This window comes from Heterodontus francisci, chromosome 30 (genome assembly GCF_036365525.1).
Source record: "Heterodontus francisci isolate sHetFra1 chromosome 30, sHetFra1.hap1, whole genome shotgun sequence".
NCBI classification, from domain to species: domain Eukaryota; kingdom Metazoa; phylum Chordata; class Chondrichthyes; order Heterodontiformes; family Heterodontidae; genus Heterodontus; species Heterodontus francisci.
In genome coordinates this window covers 6,238,219-6,259,674 of record NC_090400.1, presented here as the reverse complement: position 1 = coordinate 6,259,674, position 21,456 = coordinate 6,238,219, and the positions used below count along the sequence as shown (strand labels likewise).

Genomic DNA, 21,456 nt, shown 5'->3' with positions numbered 1-21,456 from the left:
GGGAGGACAGTAGGTGGTAATCAGAAGGAGGTTTCCTTGCCCATGTTTGACCTGATGCCATGAGACTTCATGGGGTCCGGAATCGCTGTTGAGGACTCCCAGTGCACCTCCCTCCCGACTGTATACCACTGTGCCGCCACCTCTGCTGGGTCTGTCCTGCCGGTGAGACAGGATATAGCCAGGGATGGTGATGGCAATGTCTGGGACGTTGTCTGTAAGGTATGATTCCATGAGTTTGACTATGTCAGGCTGTTGCTACATAATATCAATGACTGTGTTTGAAATGTAAACCATTTGTTATGAATGATTTGAGGACATTTTTATTCATTAGGTTTGGTTTCATTCCTGTACAAACTACAGCAGAATGTTATGTAATCACGAATATATTCTGTTTATCTGTTCTACAGGCTGTAAGTGGTGGAGTGTTAAGAGGAATTGGGAAGCAAAAATTGGGAGCTATCATTCAATTCATTGGATTCTGTCTAATTGCGCTTCCCATTGGAATCTCACTGATGTTTGATGCAAAACTTGGTGTCATTGGTAGGAATTTAAATATTTTTTCTTTTTGTTCTTTACCGTCAATTGTTACCCTTCACCCGCTCTCTTTAAAGTACTGAGGATATTGTTCCACTTCGAGATCAGTGCTGGAGAGTGTAGTTGGGTGAAAGGTCTGCCTCTGGGATGCAACATGAGTGTAACCAACACTGTGGAATTCAGGGGCTAATGTCTCTCCGTCCTCACACTGTACTATTATATCCGGCACCTTGCTCACATGGCCATTTTTCATGTGTAACCATAGTCACTGGAATATTGGCAGGAGGTGAGTCATAGTGTCTTAGTTCCATAGAGTCATTTACGGCATAGAAGGAAGCAATTTGGCCATCGAATCTACTCCGGCTTTATTTCAATCAATCCAGTCAATCCCATTCCCCTGCTCTACTCCGTAGTCCTGCAAAGTTATTTCCCTTGAAGGGCCCATTTCCTTTTGAAATTATTGGGGGGAGTTTTATGCTCTCCCCTGTGTCAGGTTTGGAGACGGGGAGAGCATATAATCGGGCGGGATGGTGGCAGGGTGGTGGGGGGACCCCGCCACCTCCCTGCTTCCACCCAAATTAAGTCTGGGGTAGGAAGCCTTGTGAACAGCCTTCCCACCATACCGCTAATTGAGGCCCTTAAGAGGGCAGTTAATGCCCAATGAATGGCCTCATCCCAGCAGCAGGTGGGCCTCTCACCACACGGGGAGCCTGTCAAGCAAACCCGTGCAGGTTGCTTGCTAGCTCCGGGGGTGGGTGGGGCTCTCGTTAAAAGGCACTTTGTTCTTGAATGAGGGACCTGGCATTGTGAAGGGGGGAAGGCCAAGAACGACCCCCACCCCCCACCCCGCCCTGGCTGCTGACCCCCCTAAACCCCCCCTCCCCCATGATCCCAAGCCACAAAACCCCTTCCGTCCTGACTTACCTGTGGTCTGCGTCCCTCGGCCAGCCATGGCTACCAGTAGTTCCAATACCGGCAGCAGCCATCACCTCTGCAGTGACGCTGCTCAGTTAAACAGCTGCCAGCCTCTGATTGGCCAACAGCTCTCAGCAGCTGGAACTTCTGCCACCGGGGTCCTTGATCCCAAGGAAGAGCATGCCTTCTCCAGAGGAGGCGACGTTGAGCTCTCACTGGCACTTTTGCCGGTGGTCGAAACCCCCATAGCCCATATAAAATCACGGCCATTGATTGTCTCTGTTTCCACCACCCTCATTACCACTCGCTATGTAAAAAACGTTCTTCCTCACATTCCCTCTGCATCTCTTGCCTCAAACCTTAAATCTGTGTCCCCTGGTCCTTATGCCATCTGCTAATGAGAACAGTTTTTCTTTGTCTACCTTATCTAAACCTATCATAATCTTGTACAACTCTTTGAAATCTCCCCTCAATCTTCTTTGCTCCAGAGAAAACAACTCAGCTTCTCCAACCTAACTTTGCAGCAAAAATTCCTCGTCCCTGGAACCATTCTGGTAAATCTCCTCTGCACCTTCTCAAGGACATTTACATCCTCCCTGAAGTGTGGTGACCAGTACTGGCCACAACTAGAGAACTGAGGCCTAACCAGAGCTTTATGAAGGTTCAGCATAACTTTCCCTCTTTTACACTCAATACTTATGAAGCCCAAGATCCCATCTGCTTTGCTAATTCCTCTCTCAATATATCCTGCCATCTTCAAAGATCAATGCACATGAATCCCTTGGTCTGTCTGTCCCTGAACACTCTTTAGAACTGTACCATACAGTCTATTTGTCTCTCCCTATCCCTTCTGCCAAAATGCATCACCTCACACTTTGCTGTATTAAATTCCATTTGCCACTTGGCTGCCCATTCTGCTAGTCTGTCTATGTCCCGTTGCAGAAGATTTGTTTCATTGTTACTGTTTGCCACACCTCCAAGTTTGGCATCATCAGCAAGTTTTGAGAACTTTATTCTCTATTCCAATATCCAATTCATTTATACATATCAAAAAAGCAGTGGTCCAAGCACTGACCCTTGGGGAACACCACTATCTACAACCTCCAGTCTGAAAAACAGCCATTTATGATGACTATCTGTTTTCCGTCCTTAAACCAATTTTTTTTATTAAAGCTGATATCCTGCTATTCCGTAAGCCTTAATTATGTTAACTAGCTATTTGGGTGGTACTTTGTCAAACCCTTTCTTGAAATCTAAATGCACAACATCATTGCATTTCCATCATTAACCTTCTCTGTTACTTCATCAAAGAATTCAATTAGATTTGTCAAGCATGATCTCCCTTTCACAAATCTGTGCTGGCTCTTCTTAATTAACTGAAACCTCTCCAAGTGCCTGTTGATTTTATCCCTGATTATAAATACCTTACCCACCACTGATGTTAAACTGACTGGCCTGTAGTTGCTAGTACTGTCCTTACACCTTTTCTTGAATAAGGGTGTCACATTTGCCTCTCTTCGATCGTCTAGCACCTCCCCCTTATCTAGAGAAGATTGCAAGATTATGGAAAGCCCTTCCACTATCTCCATACCCACTTCCTTTAGCAACCTTGGATGCAAGAATTCTAGAATAGGTGACTGAGCCATTCTAAGCATTGCCAAACTTTCCAGTATCTCCTGATTCTCATTTTTCACCCCATCCATTCCTTCTACCATCTCCGCTTTTATCAATATTTTGTCAGCATCCTCTACCTTAGTAAACACCGATATGCAGTACTCATTAAGTATTCTCGCCTTACCTTGAGCATCTAAGTATAGATCACCCTCTTTGTCCCGCATAGGCCGAAACCTGCCTCATACTACCCACTACTATTTCCAAACCAGTAGAAGATTTTTATATTCCCTTTACTGTTAACTGCCATTCTGTTCTCATTCACTCTTTGTCAGTCTTACATACGAACATACGAATTAGGAGCAGGAGTAGGCCACTCAGCCCCTCGAGCCTGCTTCACCATTCAATAAAATCATGGCTGATCTTATTGTAACCCCGACTCCACATTCCCACCTACCCCCAATAACCTTTCACCCACTTGCTTGTCAAGAATCTATCTACCTCTGCCTTAAAAATATTCAAGGACTCTGCTTCCACTGCCTTTTGAGGAAGAGAATTCTAAAGACTCACGATCATCTGAGAGAAAAAAATGTCTCCTCATCTCTGTCTTAAATGGGTGACCCCTTCTTTTTAAATAATGACCCCTAGTTCTAGATTCTTCAACAAGGGGAAACATACTTTCCACATCCACCCTGTTAAAACCCCTCAGGATCTTATGTGCTTCAATCAAGTCACCTCTTACTCTTCTAAACTCCAGCCGATACAATGAGCCTGTCCAATCTTTCCTCATAAGACAACCCACTCATTCCAGGTATTAGTCTAGTAAACCTTCTCTGAACTGCTTCCAACGCATTGACATCCTTCCAGATGTGGTCTCATCAATGCCATGTATAACTGAAGAATAACCTCCCCACTTTTGTATTCAATTCCCCTCATGATAAACGATACCATTCTATTCGCTTTCCTAATTACTTGCTGAACCTGCAGACGAACCTTTTGCGATTCCTGCACTAGGACACCCAGATCCCTCTGTCTCTCAGAGCTCTGCAATCTCTCACCATTTAAATAATATGCTTCTTTTTTATTCTTCCCACATTATACTCCATTTGCCAGATCTTTGCCCACTGACTTAACCTATCCCTTTGTAGCCTCCTTATGTCCTCTTTACAACTTATTTTTCTATCTATCTTTGCCCACTGACTTAACCTAATCCCTTTGTAGCCTCCTTATGTCTGCTTTACAACTTATTTTCCTATCTATCTTTGTGTCATCAGCAAATTTAGCAAGTATGCCGTCTGTGCCTTCATCCAAGTCATTTATATAAACTGTAAATAGTTGAGACCCCAGCACTGATCCCTGTGGCACACCACTCATTACACTTTGCCAACCAGAAAATGACCCATTTATGCCTACTCTCTGTTTCTTGTTAGCTAACCAATCTTCTATCCATGTCAATATGTTACCTCTTACACCATGAGCTTTTATTTTCAACAATAACCTTTGATGTGGCACCTTATCAAATGCCATCTGGAAACCTAAGTACAGTACATCCATCGGTTCAGTTTATCCATAGCACATGTTACTTCTTCAAAGAACTCTAATAAATTTGTTAAACATGATTTCCCTTTCACAAAACCATGTTGACTCTGCCTGATTACCTTGTATTTTTCTAAATGCCCTGCAATAACGTATTTAACAACAGTTTCGAACATTTTCCCTATGACAGATGTTAAGCGAACTGGCCTGTAGTTTCCTGCTTTCTGTCGCCCTCCCTTTTTTAATAAACAAATTACATTTGCTATTTTCCAACCAAATGGAACCTTCCGTGAACCTAGGGAATTTTGGAAAATTAAAGCCAACACATCAACTATCTCACCAGCCACTTCTTTTCGGATCCTAGGATGAAGTCCATCTGGACCTAGGGACTTGTCAGCCCGCAGCTCCAACAATTTTCTCAGTACTACTTCCCTGGTGATTGTAATTTTCTTGAGTTCCTCCCTCCCTTCCATTTCCTGATTTACAGCTATTTCTGGGATGTTACTTGTTTCTTCTATAGTGAAGACCGGTGCAAGATACCTGTTCAATTCATCTGCCATCTCTTTATTATCTCTTATTAATTCCCCAGACTGACTTTCTATAGGACAAACGCTCACTTTGTTCACTCTTTTTTGAAAAATATCTATAAAAACTCTTACTGTTTGCTTCTATTTTTCTGGCAAGTTTTCTCTCGTACTCTAAAGAAGAAAAGTGAAATTTTATTAAAACTTAAACTCTATTTCGGTTAACGGCTACGGATACACGCCACACCCCATGCTAGCATGCATACGCGATACACATGCAAATAAGGACAGAAAAGAGCAGAAGAAAAAATAAATGGAGAGGTTTGAGGCAATATCAGAAGTGGGTTTCTTGTTACTATTTCTGTGTTTCCAGCTCACCATAGAGTCTTTGACTGTAGAGAGCTCTTACTTTTCGTTGGGGCCCAATATTTTTCTTAAACCTTGTTCACATTGTAGACTTTTCATTCTTTGAGTTTACGTGTCTTCAATGGTTCTTCAGTTCTGTGAGAAAGAGATGGGAGCAGACAGGAGAGAGGTGTTCTCAGTCCAGGAGCGAACAGCCTTCTGATTTCAAATTCTTTGTTGGAAATGCAAATTCAAAAAACTCCAACAGTCAGCCAGCCATGTGACCAAACGGGTCCGACCATGTCAGTTAACCTAGTATGTTAGCCTTTCCATCTTCATTATCTGGTAATCAAAAGTCCGTTGTGGATTAAATTGGAGCAGGGAATAGCCCCTTTATTCTTTGAAGTACTGTCTGTGGATATGCGAATATCTTTCTCCAGCCAAAGTTTCCAATAGTTTTTTTTGAAGCAAGTTCTTTCTTCGCCAGCAACTGTTTAAAATCAATGTTCATGTGGTGAACATTGGCAGGTGGGGGGCTTGCCTGACACCTCCACATCCAGGTGAATGAAATGCGATTTGAAGAAAAACTGCTTATTTCATTACAGGGTTTGAGAGAAATATAAGATACAGAAAGAAAAAACATGCATTTCTCTCATTCATTGCCATTCATTCACCAATTTTAAAGCCTATTCGAAATGGTCTTTTCTGGGTGCTACGGCTGTTTTAATTTCACACTTTTTTTCCTCAGGAGAGTTAGTAGTGGGCGGGTGTATACTGAACTCTCTGAGTCATGCAAAGACTTTTGATTTCAGGGGATGGGTGGTTCCCTTTTTCTCTGACTGTGGGAGAGGAGTCTTTGTTACTCTCCTTTTTGTTCTTTGGGACATCCCTACTTGCAGGTATTTGTGCAGACTTAACTGCACCTCCTGTGACACTTCGAGTAGGTGAGGCATCACCCTCCATTGTTTCTGTGCCCCCGAGAGGTCTCTCTTTGCCTCTGTAAGTTCCTGTAAATGCTGTCAGCAACTCTGGTGGGGTGCTTCTAGAGTCTGCATTTACATGGGAGGATGGGGGGGGGGCTCTAATTTTGCACATTTTTCGGTGTCGGTTGACTGGACAGTCGAGGTTTTCATCAAGGATTTTTCCTGTACTTCCTTTAACCTGTCCTCTTGCTCACTTTTTCCCCTTCTCTTTTGAAACTATTTCCAGCCATGTGCCTGCCTGTCCCCTTTTGTACTCGGCAGGGGTCCCTTATCATTCACCATCCCTCGGATGGAGGGTCCTCCTAACACCGGTACAGGACTTAGGGGTGCAAGTTTCACTGTAGGTTAGGGTTCCCCTCAACCTGGCACATGTGACAACTCCTGCAGTACTCCACCACATCTTTGTAGAGTTTTGGCCAGTCAAACTGCTGTCTTATGCGGGCTTTATTCTTTCGTATCACGACATGTAGAGCCTCTGTAGTCTCATGGGCCCTTCTTAATATTTCTCTCTGGTACCTCTGTGGCACCACTAACTGGTGAACTACTGTCCACTCCTTGCCATTAGGTCTGTGAGGAGAACTCCATTTCCTCATCAGTACCTCATTCTTTAAATCGTACTAATCAGGGACTCCCTCTGTTTCACTTTCAGACTGGGCAACCGAAGCTAACTCTCGCAATACTGGGTCAGCTCACTGAGCCTCACCTAGGGAAAATCCATTAATTCATTCCCTGGGCCTCCGATCTTTCCAAAGAAAGTCTTGGACAGGCAGACCTCATGGTCATCTGCCTGCAGTGCCAATGCAGTCTCCTCTGGGGGAGCGAGTTTGGTCATGGCCTGATCCACTACACATTCAGTGACACTGCAAGGGGTCCTTCTCCCGCCACTGCCCTGTCTCTCTGACCTCCTGCAGTCTTTCTATCACTACTGGGGGGGCTACCACCTGCACCCCCGCCAGATCATTACCTAGGAGCAGGTCAACCCCATCCACAGGCAAACTAGGGACAATCCCTATGGTCACTGGTACCGAAACTAGGTCACACTCCAGGAGCACGTGATGTACAGGTACAAGCATACACTGCTCTCCAATACCATTCACCACCATTTTGGTGTTCACTGCACTCTCTAGGGGAAAGGTCAGACCTTTTCACAGGGAGTTTGCAAGTTCTCCCTGTGTCTGCGTGGGTTTTCTCCGGGTGCTCCGGTTTCCTCCCACAAGCCAAAAGACTTGCAGGTTGTTAGGTAAATTGGCCATTATAAATTGTCACTAGTATAGGTAGGTGGTAGGGAAATATAGGGACAGGTGGGGATGTTTGGTAGGAATATGGGATTAGTGTAGGATTAGTATAAAAATGGGTGGTTGATGGTCGGCACAGACTCGGTGGGCCGAAGGGCCTGTTTCAGTGCTGTATCTCTAATCTAATCTAATCTTTTCCCAGTAAAAGGGATCTAGTGGCCCCTGTGTCCCTGAGAATCACTATGGGCTTGTTTGCCCCACACGAGGGGCATGGGGTTAACTTCCCTTCAGACACAAAGCCCAGATAGCCTTCAGGAATCCTATTAACTTTTCCTGCACTGGCCCTCGCAAGCTTCCTGGGTTGCACTCTTCCTGCAGTTAAAGCCATAGATGGTTCTGCTGTGCTTTGCATCAGGCCCTTGTCACTGAGCGGGTGTGCCCTGATTAACCCGACTGGTTTCCTCTTTAGTTTCCATCAGTTAGCTTTTAAATGCCCTGCTTTATTACAATGGAAACACACAGGTCTCTGGGTCTCACTGTTGCTCAAAGCACCTTTGTTTTTGGCTGGAAGAGGGCCCCCTGTGTCTCCTGCTTTCCTTTCTCCTTTTTGTATTTGTGGGGGTGATTAAGAAAGGTTCTCCCTGGGAAACCGAGTTGTAAATTAAAGCAAACTCATCGGCTAGAACGGCTGCTTGCCGGGCTCCCTGAACCCGCTGCTCCTCTACATGGGTCTTTATTGAGAATGGGAGAGTTTTTAAATTCCTCTAACAGAATTACTTCTCTGAGAGTCTCATAGCTGAGTTGTATTTTTAAAGCCCTCAGCCACTGGTCAAAAGCCAGCTGCTTGCTGGCTTTCAAACTCCAGATAAGTTTGATTCGCTTGCTTTTTGAGGGTTCTAAATTTTTGGCAGTAGGATTCGGGTACTAATTCATATGCCCCAAGGATAGCATTTGTGGTCAGTTCATAATTTGATGAACTCTCATCTGGCAACAAGGAATAAACCTAATGGGCTTTTTCAGTTAGGTTGCTTTGCAGTAAAAGAGGCCAGGTCTCAACTGGCCATTTTCGCTGCCTTGCCAGTTTCTTGAAAGACACAAAAAACACTTCCACATCTTCCTCATTGAATTTTGGAATTAATTGAGCGAGTTTTAGCAATCTTGTACCCACTCTTGAATTCTGCTCCTCCATATTGGTCATGCTTTCACTATGGTTACTCTGTAGCCCCCTAGTTAACTCAAGCAGCTTCAACTCGCTTTCTTCGCATTCTTCCTGGAATATTCTTTGTGTCTCTCTCTCTCTCCTGCCTTTCATTTTCTTCCCGTTCATTCTGGAAGTCTCTCTCTTTCTCCCTCTCCTGCCTCTCTCTCTCTTTTTCTCTCCCATAATTCAAGATTCCTTTGTTCCAATTGTATCTTTGCTAGCAATACCCTGTCAGAGTCTACTTCTAACCCTGTTTCTACTTCTTCAGATTCAGGGCAAAAATGGTGGGCCACTAACCTCAGAAACATAGTAACATAGAAAATAGGGGCAGGAGTAGGCCATTCGGCCCTTCGAGTCTGCTCCGCCATTCATTATGATCATGGCTGATCATCCAACTCAGTAACCTGTTCCCACTTACGCCCCATACCCTTTGATCCCGTAGACCCAAGAGCTATATCTAACTCCTTCTTGAAAACATGTCTGGTTGAAGAAACTTCTCCTCATCTCAGTCCTGAAAGGTTTTCCCTGTATCCTTAGACTATGACCCCTGGTTCTCCCCCACCATCAGGAACATCCTTCCTGCATCTACCCTGTCAAGTCCTGTGAGAATTTTATAGGTTTCTATGAGATCCCCCCTCACTCTTGTGAACTCCAGTGAATATAATCCTAACCGACTCAATCTCTCCTCATACGTCAGTTCCACCATCCCAGGAATCAGTCTGGTAAACCTTCGCTGCACTCCCTCTATAGCAAGAACATCCTTCCTCAGATAAGGAGACCAAAACTGCACACAATATTCCAGGTGTGGCCTCACCAAGGCCCTGTATAATTGTAGCAAGACATCCCTGCTCCTGTACTTGAATCCTCTCGCTATGAAGGCCAACATACCATTTGCCTCTTTTACCGCCTGTTGCACCTGCATGCTTACCTTCAGTGACTGGTGTATGAGAACACCCAGGTCTCGCTGCATATTCCCCTCTCTCAGTTTATAGCCATTCAGATAATAATCTGCCTTCCTGTTTTTGCTACCAAAGTGGATAACCTCACATTTATCCAAATTATACTGCATCTGCCATGCATTTGCCCACTCGCCTAACTTGTCCAAATCACCCGGAAGCCTCTCTGCATCCTCCTCAGAACTCACCCTCCCACCCAGTTTTGTCTCATCTGTAAATTTGGTTCAGACTGCCTAGCCTTGCCACGTTCAGTGATCCCACACTGCTCAGCCATTTTCCTCAACTCCTCCATAGACAATGCTTCTAACATATCCCAAGTTACTTCACCCTGACTTGGAGAGCTACTCGCTTCAGTTTTAGACATGTTAGTTTTCAAGCACACACAACCACAATAGAACCTGTATTAAAACCTTGCTCTTTTTGATTGGGAACAATTTGGCTTCCCACTTCCAATTTTACTCATTTGTCTGTGGGTAAAATTCTGGACGCTAGCACCCAAATTTCTATTATGACCTGGTGAGAAAGGTGTCTAGGGGTCTTTTACTGTCTTCACCTGGTCTCATTGTAACAGGGTTTAATTTAAACACATTGTGTTTTGAGCTCCCTCATTGTGAATCCTTGTTCACAGCTTTCCAATTATCAGGCAAAGAAATGAGCACACCAGGTTTTCTTTCGGTTTACAGAAGAAAAGTGAAGTTTTATTAAAACTGAAACTTAAACTTTTATTCTGTTTACGCCTACAGATACATACCGCGCCCTATGCTAGCATGCATACATGATACGCACATACAAATAAGGACAGAAAAGAGTAGAATAAAAAATAAATGGAGAGGTTTGAGACAATATCAGAAGCGGCTTTCTTGTAACTGTTTCTGTGTTTCCAACTCACCATAGAGTCTTTGATTGTAGACAGTTCTTACTTTTTTTTGGGGCCCAGTATTCTTCTTAAATCTTGTTCACATAGGAGACTTTTCTCTCTTTTGAGTTTACGTGTCTTCAATGGTTCTTCAGTTCCGTGAGAAAGAGATGGGAGCAGACAGGAGAGAGGTGTTCTCAGTCCAGGAGCAAACAGCCTTCTGATTTCAAATTCCTTGTTGGGAGTTCAATTTCAAAAAACTCCAACAGTCAGCCCGCCATGTGAACAAACTGGTCCGACCACATCTGTTTGGGTATTTGGCCATCTTAGCGGTTAACCTGGAATGCTAGCCTTTCCACCTTCAACGTTTGGTTATCAAAAGTCATTGTGGATTAAATTGGAGCAGGGAATAGCCCCTTTGTTCTGTGGATATGCTAATATCTCTGTTTAGCCAAATTTTTAAATTTTTTTAAAGCAAGTTCTTTCTTCACCAACAACTTTATAAAATAAATGTTCATGTGGCAAAATTAATTTTCCTCATTCTTGCCAGGTTGTGGGGTGGGGGGGGTTGTTTCCTGACATATTCTGTCCAACCGTCTGACCTGCCACCCATCTTTGTGCAATTATATACTTTTTCTTTAAGTTTGATACTTTCTTTAACTTTTTAAATTAAGCACGGATAGTGGGTCCTCCCCTTGGATTTTTTCTTTCTCGTGGAATGAATCTATTCTGTGTATTCGGAAATATCCTCTTAAATGTCTGCCACTACATCTCTCTTGACCTATCCATTAACCTAATTTGCCAGTTCACTTTAGCTACCTTACCTTTCATGCCCTCATAATTGCCCTTATTTATGTTTAAAATACTTGTCTTGCACCCATTCTTCTCTCCCTCAAGCTAGATGTAAAGTTCAATCATATTATGATTGCTGCTACCTAGGGAGGCTTCACTATGAGGTCATCAATTAATCCTGTCCCGATGCACAATATCAGGTCTAGTATAGCCTGCTTTCTGGTTGGCTCCAGAACGTGCTGTTCTAAGAAACTATCCGGAATACATTCTATGAACTCCTCATCTCTCCTACCTTTGCCCATCTGATTTTTCTAGTCTATGTGTAGATTAAAATCCTGCATGATTATCGCCGTACCTTTCTGACAAGCTCCCTTTATTTCTTCCTTTATACTCTGTTGAAACATATGGTTCCTGTTAGGGGCCCTGTATACCACTTCCACGAGTGACTTCTTGCCTTTATCATTTCTCATTTTGTTATTTTCTGCTTCTCTTTCCCTTTCAACATATTAGGATGGATTTTATGTTGCTGCTGCCGAGTACAGCGGTGACCGTACAAGATGGTGACCCGCACGCGTGGGTTTTGCTCTGTGGAGCCACTGTGATACTATATGTGCTGGCTCATTAACATGGCCAGGGTGCACCGCCATCCTCCCCCCACCCCCCGATGACATGGAGGCGGCGGGCAGTCCGTCCCTGGTAACGGCGTCAGCGCCACTGCACAGGCGCCAGTGCCATTTTTAATGTGCTTCAAGCCCTTGGAAGAAATTTTAATTTTTAAAGGGAATGAAGTGTTAAAATTTAAGTTACACATTACATAACATCTGCACTCCCTTCGCCCACACCCACAAGGAATAATCGAGTCATTAATAGCCCATTCTCCCCCAAGAAAACCTTGATTCAGATCGCAACCTGTCAACCGACCTTTAATAACTTTAATCCTCCACCCCTTCCCACCATCCACCGACCAATCCAAAGTATTTTCCCTGCTCCCCATCACCCCTGCACTGAGAAACTTACCTGCACCCACCTCCCCACCAGTGTTCTGCCTTACATCAATGGTTGGAGATCCGACGGCACGGGAGTGGCTGCCGTCGGCTTCAATATGGCACCGGAATGGATGGCAGGAGCGGGTAAATGTTTACTTCAGAGATTTGCATTTTTGTATTTGCAATTATGTAAATTACAGTCCTGCCGCCGAGCGGCGAGGGGGATGTAACGAGGCCTCGCCGCCACCGGCATGATTGGGACGGGCCCTGCCAGCGTCGAGGTCCGTGGTGGGCCTCATCTGGGGCAATCTTAATTCTCTCCCTGCCACAGATCCCGATGTCGAAGCTGCTATAAAATCCAGCCCATTGTATTTGACCTGAATTAGAATTAGAATTAGAACATTACAGCGCAGTACAGGCCTTTCGGCCCTCGATGTTGCGCCGACCTGTGAAACCATCTGACCTACACTATTCCATTTTCATCCATATGTCTATCCAATACCACTTAAATGCCCTTAAAGTTGGCGACTCTACTACTGTTGCAGGCAGGGCGTTCCACGCCCCTACTACTCTCTGAGTAAAGATACTACCTCTAACATCTGTCCTATATCTATCACCCCTCAACTTAAAGCTGTGTCCCCTCGTGTTTGCCATCACCATCCGAGGAAAAAGACTCTCACTATCCACCCTATCTAACCCTCTGATTATCTTGTATGTCTCCTGCTTCTCACTTGAGGAATTCACCTCACATGCATCAGACACCCTTTTTTTGTGTCATCATATTCTCGATCCCTTGTCATCCAATGAAGCCTGGCTTTGGTTCCCCTACCTTTCGCCCCTTGTCTCAATGTCCCTGGCCTGTGCATGAAGCATCTCCTCCTTAAAGATAATACATTGTTCTGTTACAGATTTTCCTGTCAGTCTTTGGTTCCATTTTACCTTGGCAAGATCCCCTCTCATCCCACTGAAAATAGGCCTTTTCCAATGTGGCACAAGTAGTGTTGTGCAGGCTGACACCAACCATCTGATAAAGGAAAAGATGCGGAATGAAAACACAACAACATTTACCCCATACTCACTGCACCATTATTATTTTGCAGGGCTCTGGTCTGGAATATTTATTGGCATGGTTGTACAATTAGTTTTCTTGTTGATAGTGATTTACAGAATCAACTGGAGCGAAGCATCTGATGAGGTAAGAGCAGATAACAGAGATTATTTATTACACCAGCAGCACTGTGGCGCAGTGGTTAGCACCGCAGCCTCACAGCTCCAGCGACCAGGGTTCAATTCTGGGCACTGCCTGTGTGGATTTTGCAAGTTCTTCCTGTGACTGTGTGGGTTTTCGCCGGATGCTCCGGTTTCCTCCCACAGTGATGTGGTAGGAATATGGGATTTGTGTAGGATAGTATAAATGGGTGGTTGATGGTCGGCACAGTCTCGGTGGGTCGAAGGGCCTGTTTCAGTGCTGTATCTTAGACTAAACCAATATTTTTGGTTTAAGTTTTTCTATTTCCCCCATCTCCTTGTCTCCTTGTGCCATGTACTGTACCCAGCTGGCAGAATAAGCAGTCTGTGCATCCTCACACATCTGCCAACATCATTCTTACTCTACCTACCAGGGGGCAGTTAAGAGAAGGTTACTTTGCCACCCAATAGGAAACTGCAAACGCTTTTATATAAATTATCATTCTGGATGGTTGGTGTCATCAACTTTAAAAGCTGACCTTTAAAAGGGGCACAACCAATAAACTGTAAATCATAAAAAAAAATACTGCTGTCATGCAGGACCCCATCTGCCAAGAATGAGGCACATTAATTTTGCCACATGGGCATTAAAACTTCAAATTGTTGCTGGGAAGAAGAGAATGCCGATTACAAGGACTGCCAGAACTTGGCTGGAAAGACATTTTTGCATATTAACAGACAGTACTTGAAAGGATAAAGAGGCTATTCCCTGTTCCAATTTAACCCACAATGGGCATTTGATCACCAGGTATTGTGTGTAGAGGAGACATTCCAAGGTCTGCTAGGACAAGACAATCCACAAGGGCAAGGACTCATTGGGCTAGCTGGTCACATGACAAACTGGCCGTTCCAGTTTTTTTTCAACTTCCACAGAGAATTTGAACTCAGAAAGCTCTTGGCTCCTGGACTGAAGCAGACCTTCTCTCCTCCTGTCTGCTCCCATCTCTTTCTCACCAGCTTCGGAATCCAATTGAAGACATATGGTCCCCAGGAGAGAAAAGTCTCCGACAGTGAACACGGTTTAAGAAGAATATTGGGCCCCAAAGAAAAGCAAGAATTACCCACAAGCAAAGACTCTACAATGAGCTCAAAGAACTGTAACAACTCTTCAGATAGTGACTCAAACCTTTCCACTTTATTTTTTTCTTCTGCTCCTTTCTGTCCCTATCTGCATGTGTGTATCACATATGCATGCTAGCATGGGCACCTCGTGCATCCATAGGCGTTAACCAAATTAGTTTTTTTATTTTAAGTTTTAATAAATTTCACTTTTCTTCTTTAAACCTAAGGACACCTGTTGGTGCTCATTTCTTTGCCTTATTATTGGAAAGAGGTGAACAAGGATTCACCAAGGCGGAGCTCAAAACACGATGTGTTTAAAATTAAACACTGTTACAGTAAGACCAGGTGAAGTCTGAGAGGGACCCATACACACCTTTCTCACCTGGTCGTAGCACTGCTTACTCAATAAATTAAATTAAAATTTGGTTCCTGGTGTCAATGATGCACTCCAGTCCTGCCAGTACCCACTGGCCCTGGAAGGCTTCAATGTTACCGGGGAACACCGTGCTCTCCCTCTCCAGCTACACCCTGGAAGAAACATTGTTGTGGAAGAGAGGCAGGTAGCCAGCCTGAATGACACCTCGACTGCATGCTGCCTGGATCTGTGGTTGGCCACCTTGATCAGGCCCAGGAGCAGTAATGGCAAAGTTCATGGCCTCCCTTCAGTGATCCTTGCCCCCAAATAGCACAGCTGGGATCAGGAATTCACAGTGTGGGGAACCACGGATACAAATCACTCTGTGACACATTGCACAGGATCTATAGAGACACTGTCATCTCTCCAGAAAGAGAGCTCTAAGACAGGGTCTGACCCTTATATTTTCTGCTGAAATGAAACCAAGATTTTGCTGCCTTGTTCACCTCTGCTACTTGCTTTTGAACACAGCTCAGACTGATGGGATGAGAAATTCCTCTTTCCATGCTCTGGACTCAATCAGCAGGAAAACTGATTCTCAGACTGGTCTGAATTGTTATTTCCCATTAAAAGAATGGAGTTCCCTCACCCCATAAATGGAACTCTGCATAATCTGTCACTGGGCTATGTCTTTCAGCAAGACATGAAATGCCAGGTCTCTCAAGTGGATGAGAACATATGCAATTCGTCCTGAATTAAATCCTAACAATTAGCAGCTATTTTATATTTAAAACACTTTGAAAATAATACAGACTGTGCATTGTACAGAAAGTGCAGCTTCTGTTGTGTCCTTCCTTCACCTTTAATGATGGTTTTTGTGTTTTGTTTGAAGGCTCTGGTTAATGCAGGTGTGATGAAAGACATGGACACTTCAAACAGCGCTTCTGGTGGTCAAACCCAGTATAGGTCAACAGGTAAAAAAGAATGTTGTGCTGATTTTAAATCACTCATCAATTAACGAATGAAAGCAGAGATACTGGTGAATCTGCTATAACTTAAAAATTCACCTAGAGTTTAAAGTCCAACCCCTGCTTGATATCAGCAAAAGCAACAATAATTTTGAGATCAAAACTCTGTAGTTAACACATACATACAAATAAATAACATTATGTGCCACACAGGAAACTGGAAGTCGGATCATATCAGAGATTGAGAGTCTGTTTCTGTTTTACCACTGATGTCCCAGAATTGACTATCGGCTGCTTCTGAGTTTTGGGGCACAAAACATTCTAACTTATATTGTTGAAGTAGATTCCAGACCAATAATTGTCAGGAATCGAAACCATTGCAGGGACAATTTATTATTAGATTTCTTCTTATCAACGTAAAACAAGAGCAACTAATGTAAGGAACCTGCAGTGCAGACAGCACACAATGGGATTAAATTTCCACAGAGGTTTAATTTGGGTTTTTTCACACTTCTCAATCTGATGCATAAAAACCTTTTGATGGTGAATATATTGGGAAGATATTACCCATAGTTCTCTTCCATTCACACACCTTGGATGCATATATTACCATTTCTTCATCATTGCTGAGTCAATGTCCTGGAAATCCCTGCCGAACAACCTTGTGGGATCACCGTTACCACAAGGACTACACCACCTTCCCAGTTCAACCAGGAATGGGCAATAAATGCTATCTTGCCAGCATTGCCCTGAGAACAAATATAAAGAAAACATTCTGCTTGGCTGTTAATATCTCTGAGATAAAAGGAGTGCACTTCATACATGTCTCCTCCTATCTGTTCACTTTGACTTTGGTTCCTCTTTAATTAAAACACTAAGATATTACCAGATTGTTCAGTAAATCTTCATTCATATTTTAATAGACCAGTAACACTTGAGCTGTGAAATTCAGACTGACCTGTGGTGATTCATGGTCACATCCACCAATGATGGGGTCAATGAACTTTTGATAGTCTTTGGCCATATTGCTGGCAGTGTGACTACATGGCTTTGTAGAATGGTTCTCAGCTAGCAGCCCTTTCTTTAAACTCGTTCATGGAATGTGGGTGTCGCTGGCCAGGCCAGCATTTATTGTCCATCCCTAATTGCCCTTGAGAAGGTGGTGGTGAGCCGCCTTCTTGAACCGCTGCAGTCCATGTGGGGTAGGTCCACCCACAGTGCTGTTAGGAAGGGAGTTCCAGCATTTTGACCAGGTGACATTGAAGGAATGGCAATAACATCCCAAGTCAGGATGGTGTGTGGCTTGAAGGGAATTTGGTGGTGTTCCTGTGCATTTGCTGCCCTTGTCCTTCGAGGTGCTGGAGGTCATGTGCTTGGAAGGTGCTGTCTCAGGAGCCTTGGTGCATTGCTGCAGTGTATTTTGTAGATGGTACACACTGCTGCCACAGTGTGTCGGTGGTGAAGGGAGTGAATATTTGTGGATGGGATGCCAATCAAGCAGGCTGCTTTGCCCTGGATGGTGTCGAGCTTCTTGAGTGTTGTTGGTCTGCACCCATCCAGGCAAGTGGAAAGTATTCCATCACACTCCTGACTTGTGCCTTGTCGATGGTGGACAAGCTTTGGGCAGTCAGGAGGTGAGTTACTTGCTGCAGGATTCCTAGCCTCTGACCTGCTCTTGCAGCCACGGTATTTATCCGGCTACTCCAGTTCAGTTTCTGGTCAATGGTAACCCATAGGATATTGATCGTGGGGGATTCAGCAATGGTATGCCATTGAATGTCAAGGGGAGATGGTTATATTCCCTCTTGTTGGAGATGGTCATTGCCTGGCACTTGTGTGGTATGAATGTTACTTGGCACTTATCAGCCCAAGCCTCGATATTGTCCAGGTCTTGTTGCATTTCTACACGGACTGCTTCAGTATCTGAGGAGTCGCGAATGCTGCTGAACATTGTGCAATCATCAGAGAACATCCCCACTTCTGACCTTATGATTGAAGGAAGGTCATTGAGGAAGCATTTGAAGATGGTTGGACCTCGGACACTACCCTGATGAACTCCTGCATTGATGCCCAGGAGCTGAGATGATTGACCTCCAACAACCACAACCATCTTCCTTTGCGCTAGGTATGACTCCAACCAGCGGAGAGTTTTCCCCCTGATTCCCATTGACCTCAGATTTGCTGGGGGTCCTTGATGCTTGGTATTCGGTCAAATGCTGCCTTGATGTAAAAGACAGGCACTCTCACTTCACCTCTTGAATTCAGCTCTTTTGTCCATGTTTCAGACAAGGCTGTAATGAGGTCAGGAACTGAGTGGCCCTGGCAGAATCCAAATTGAGCCTCACTGAGCAGGTTATTGCTGAGCAAATGCCGCTTGATAGCACTGTTGACAACTCCTTCCAACACTTTATCGATGATCGAGAGCAGACTGATGGGGCGGTAATTGGCCGGGTTGGATTTGTCCTGATTATTGTGTGCAGGACATACCTGGGCAATTTTCCACATTCCCAGTTGGATGCAAGTGTTGTAGCTGTACTGGAACCGCTTGGCTCGAGGCGTGGCAAGTTCTGGAGCACAGGTCTTCAGTACTATTGCCAGAATGTTGTCAGTGCCCATAGTCTTTGCAGTATCCGGTGCCTTCAGTCATTTCTTGATATCATGAGGAGTAAATTGAATTGGCTGAAGACTGGCATCTGTGATGCTGAGGACTTCAGGAGAGGGCCGAGATGGATCATCAACTCAGCACTTCTGGCTGAAGATTATTGCAAATGCATCAGCCTTATCTTTTGCACTGATGTGCTGTGCTCCCCCATCATTGAGGATGTGGATATCTGTGGAGCCACCTCCTCCTGTTACTTGTCATGACCACCAGTCATGACTGGATGTGGCAGGACTGCAGAGCATGGATCTGATCTGTTGGTTATGGGATCGCTTAGCTCTGTCTATTGCATGTTGCCTATGCAGTTTAGCATGCAAGCAGTCCTGGGTTGACACCTCATTTTGAGGTATGCCTGGTGCTGCTCCTGGCATGCCCTCCTGCACTCTTCATTGAACCAGGGTTGGTCCCCTGGCTTGATGGTAATGATGGGGGATATGCCAGGCTGTGAGGTTACCGATTGTGGTTGAGTGCAATTCTGCTGCTGCTGATTGGCCACAGTTTTGCATTGCTGGATCAGTTCAAAATCTATCACGTTTAGCACAGTGATAGTAACATACAATACAGTGGAGGGTATCCTCAATGTGAAGAGAGGACTTCCTCTCCACAAGGACTGTGCGGTGGACACTCCTACCAATAGTGTCATGGACAGATGCATCTGCGACAGGCAGATTGGTGAGGATGAGGTCAAGTATGTTTTTCCCTCTTGTTGGTTCCCTCACCACCTGCCACATACCCAGTGTAGCAGCTATGTCCTTTAGGCCCCGACCAGCTCAGTCAGTAGTGGTACAACGAGCCACTCTTGGTAGTGGACATTGAAGTCCCCCATCCAGAGTACATTCTGCTCCCTTGCCACTCTCAGTTTATCCTCCTAGTGGTGTTCAAAATGGAGGAGTACTGATTCATCAGCTGAAGAAGGGTGGTAGGTCGGAATCAACAGGAGGTTTCCTTGCCCATATTTGACCTGATTCCATGAGACATCATGGGGTCTGGCGCGATTTTGAGGACTCCCAGGACAACTCCCTCCCGACTGTATACCACTGAGCCGACACTTCTGCTGTGTCTGTCCTGCTGGTGGTATTGGTCGTGTCTGGGATATTGTCTGTAAGGTATGATTCTGTGAGTGTGTCAGGCTGTTACTTCACTTGTCTATGGGACAGCTCTCCGAACTTTGGCACAAGCCCCCAGATGGAAGGAGGACTTTGTAGGGTCAACAGGGCTGGGTTTGCTGTTGTCAATTCCAGTGCCGAGGTCGATGTCAGGTGGTCTGTCCAATTTCATTCCTTATTGACTTTGCAGCAGTTAGATATAACTGAATGGCTTGCTGGGCCATTTCAGAGGGCATTCAAGAGTCAACCACATTGTTGTGGATCTGTAGTCACGTGTAGGCCAGACCAGGTGAGGGCAGCAGATTTCCTTCCCGAAAGGACATTAATGAACCAGCTGGGCTTTTACGACAATTGACAATGGTTTCATGGCTATCATTAGACTAGCTTTTTAGTGACCCAACTCTAAGTTGGATCATGGAGAGTTCTGATCAGTAAGCGGAAATGCAAAATATGAAAAAGGACAATGTACATTTTTGTACCAGTGCATCTCCTGTTAATTGCTGTTTTGAGCTGGTCTCTCAAACTTTGTCAGGATGGCAACATAGCCAATACTCAGTCGAATTTACCGTGCTTTGACAAGACAGATCTCCTGCTTGTAGCTCATGTGTTATTGCCAATGGTTGGTAGTCATGGAAGAGATCATTGTTCTGATCACCAGCCCTCCTAAAAACAATTGGATCAACCAGTAACATCATGTACTTACAACTTTTCCATGTGACTTTCCTTCACAGAAGTGGACACAGGAAACAGAGCAGTGGTTCCAATGCCCAATGTTTGTCAAATGGAACAAAACATAGACAAAGACCGTGTTACAGATGAGTCTTCCATTCTGGACACTGGAGTTACCACAGTTGGTGAAATCTTGTCCACAAAACAACTGATCATTCGTCGTGGCCTAGCTTTCCTTTCAGGACCATTGGTACTGGCAATTGGACTAGTGATACACTTTATTCTTGCAAAAAACATGTAGACCCCAGTGAATGTTGCAAAGACAAAGCAAGATTATTTTCTGTAGCATGAGACATAAAACTGTGCCTGAATTACAATAGAGGGCAAATTTCACACAAAATCTGATTGTGGCTGTTCAGATTCTCCAATCTATTTCAAAATATATAATAAAGAAAAATTTATTAACAATCATCAGTTACGAACAGATTTCCAAATGTCTCATAAACTGTTGATATTTCAGTTGGATGGTGTTAAGATTTAGCACTTGGAAAGATCATTTTCCCATTCAATTGTTGTCCAGAGTCCCAGTGAACAAGCTGCCTTTCTTGTGATCAGTTTGTGGATGTATTAGACTGGGAAAGCAAGAGCCTAACTTAGTCATATCCATCAGCCAATGTCCCAGACTCCAATATGACTCTCTCTGGATATGTTTCATCGCACCAGCAGCACAGACCCTCCACAGGTGGGGATACAGTAGTATACAGTCAATGGGGGTTACTGGCTCTGGGAGTCATCACATTGACCCCAGACCCCTCGCAGTATTATTGCATTAGGTTAAACATAATCAAGGAATCCTCCCACTGATTACCACCTACCATCCGTTCTCAGATGATGAATCAGTTTTGCTCCATGTTG

General features: G+C 44.5%; 1 protein-coding gene across 1 annotated transcript in view; it reads left to right on the top strand.

Moving 5' to 3' along the window:
- The window catches only part of LOC137346418 (multidrug and toxin extrusion protein 1-like), a 78,035-nt gene extending 57,193 nt beyond the window's left edge, over window positions 1–20,842 (top strand). Inside the window, exons 15-18 of the mRNA XM_068009871.1 lie at window positions 408–540; window positions 13,575–13,669; window positions 16,032–16,113; window positions 20,604–20,842. Coding sequence (XP_067865972.1) covers window positions 408–540; window positions 13,575–13,669; window positions 16,032–16,113; window positions 20,604–20,842 — 549 coding nt within the window. The remainder of the gene's footprint in view (window positions 1–407; window positions 541–13,574; window positions 13,670–16,031; window positions 16,114–20,603) is intronic.
- Window positions 20,843–21,456: the final 614 nt, after the last annotated feature.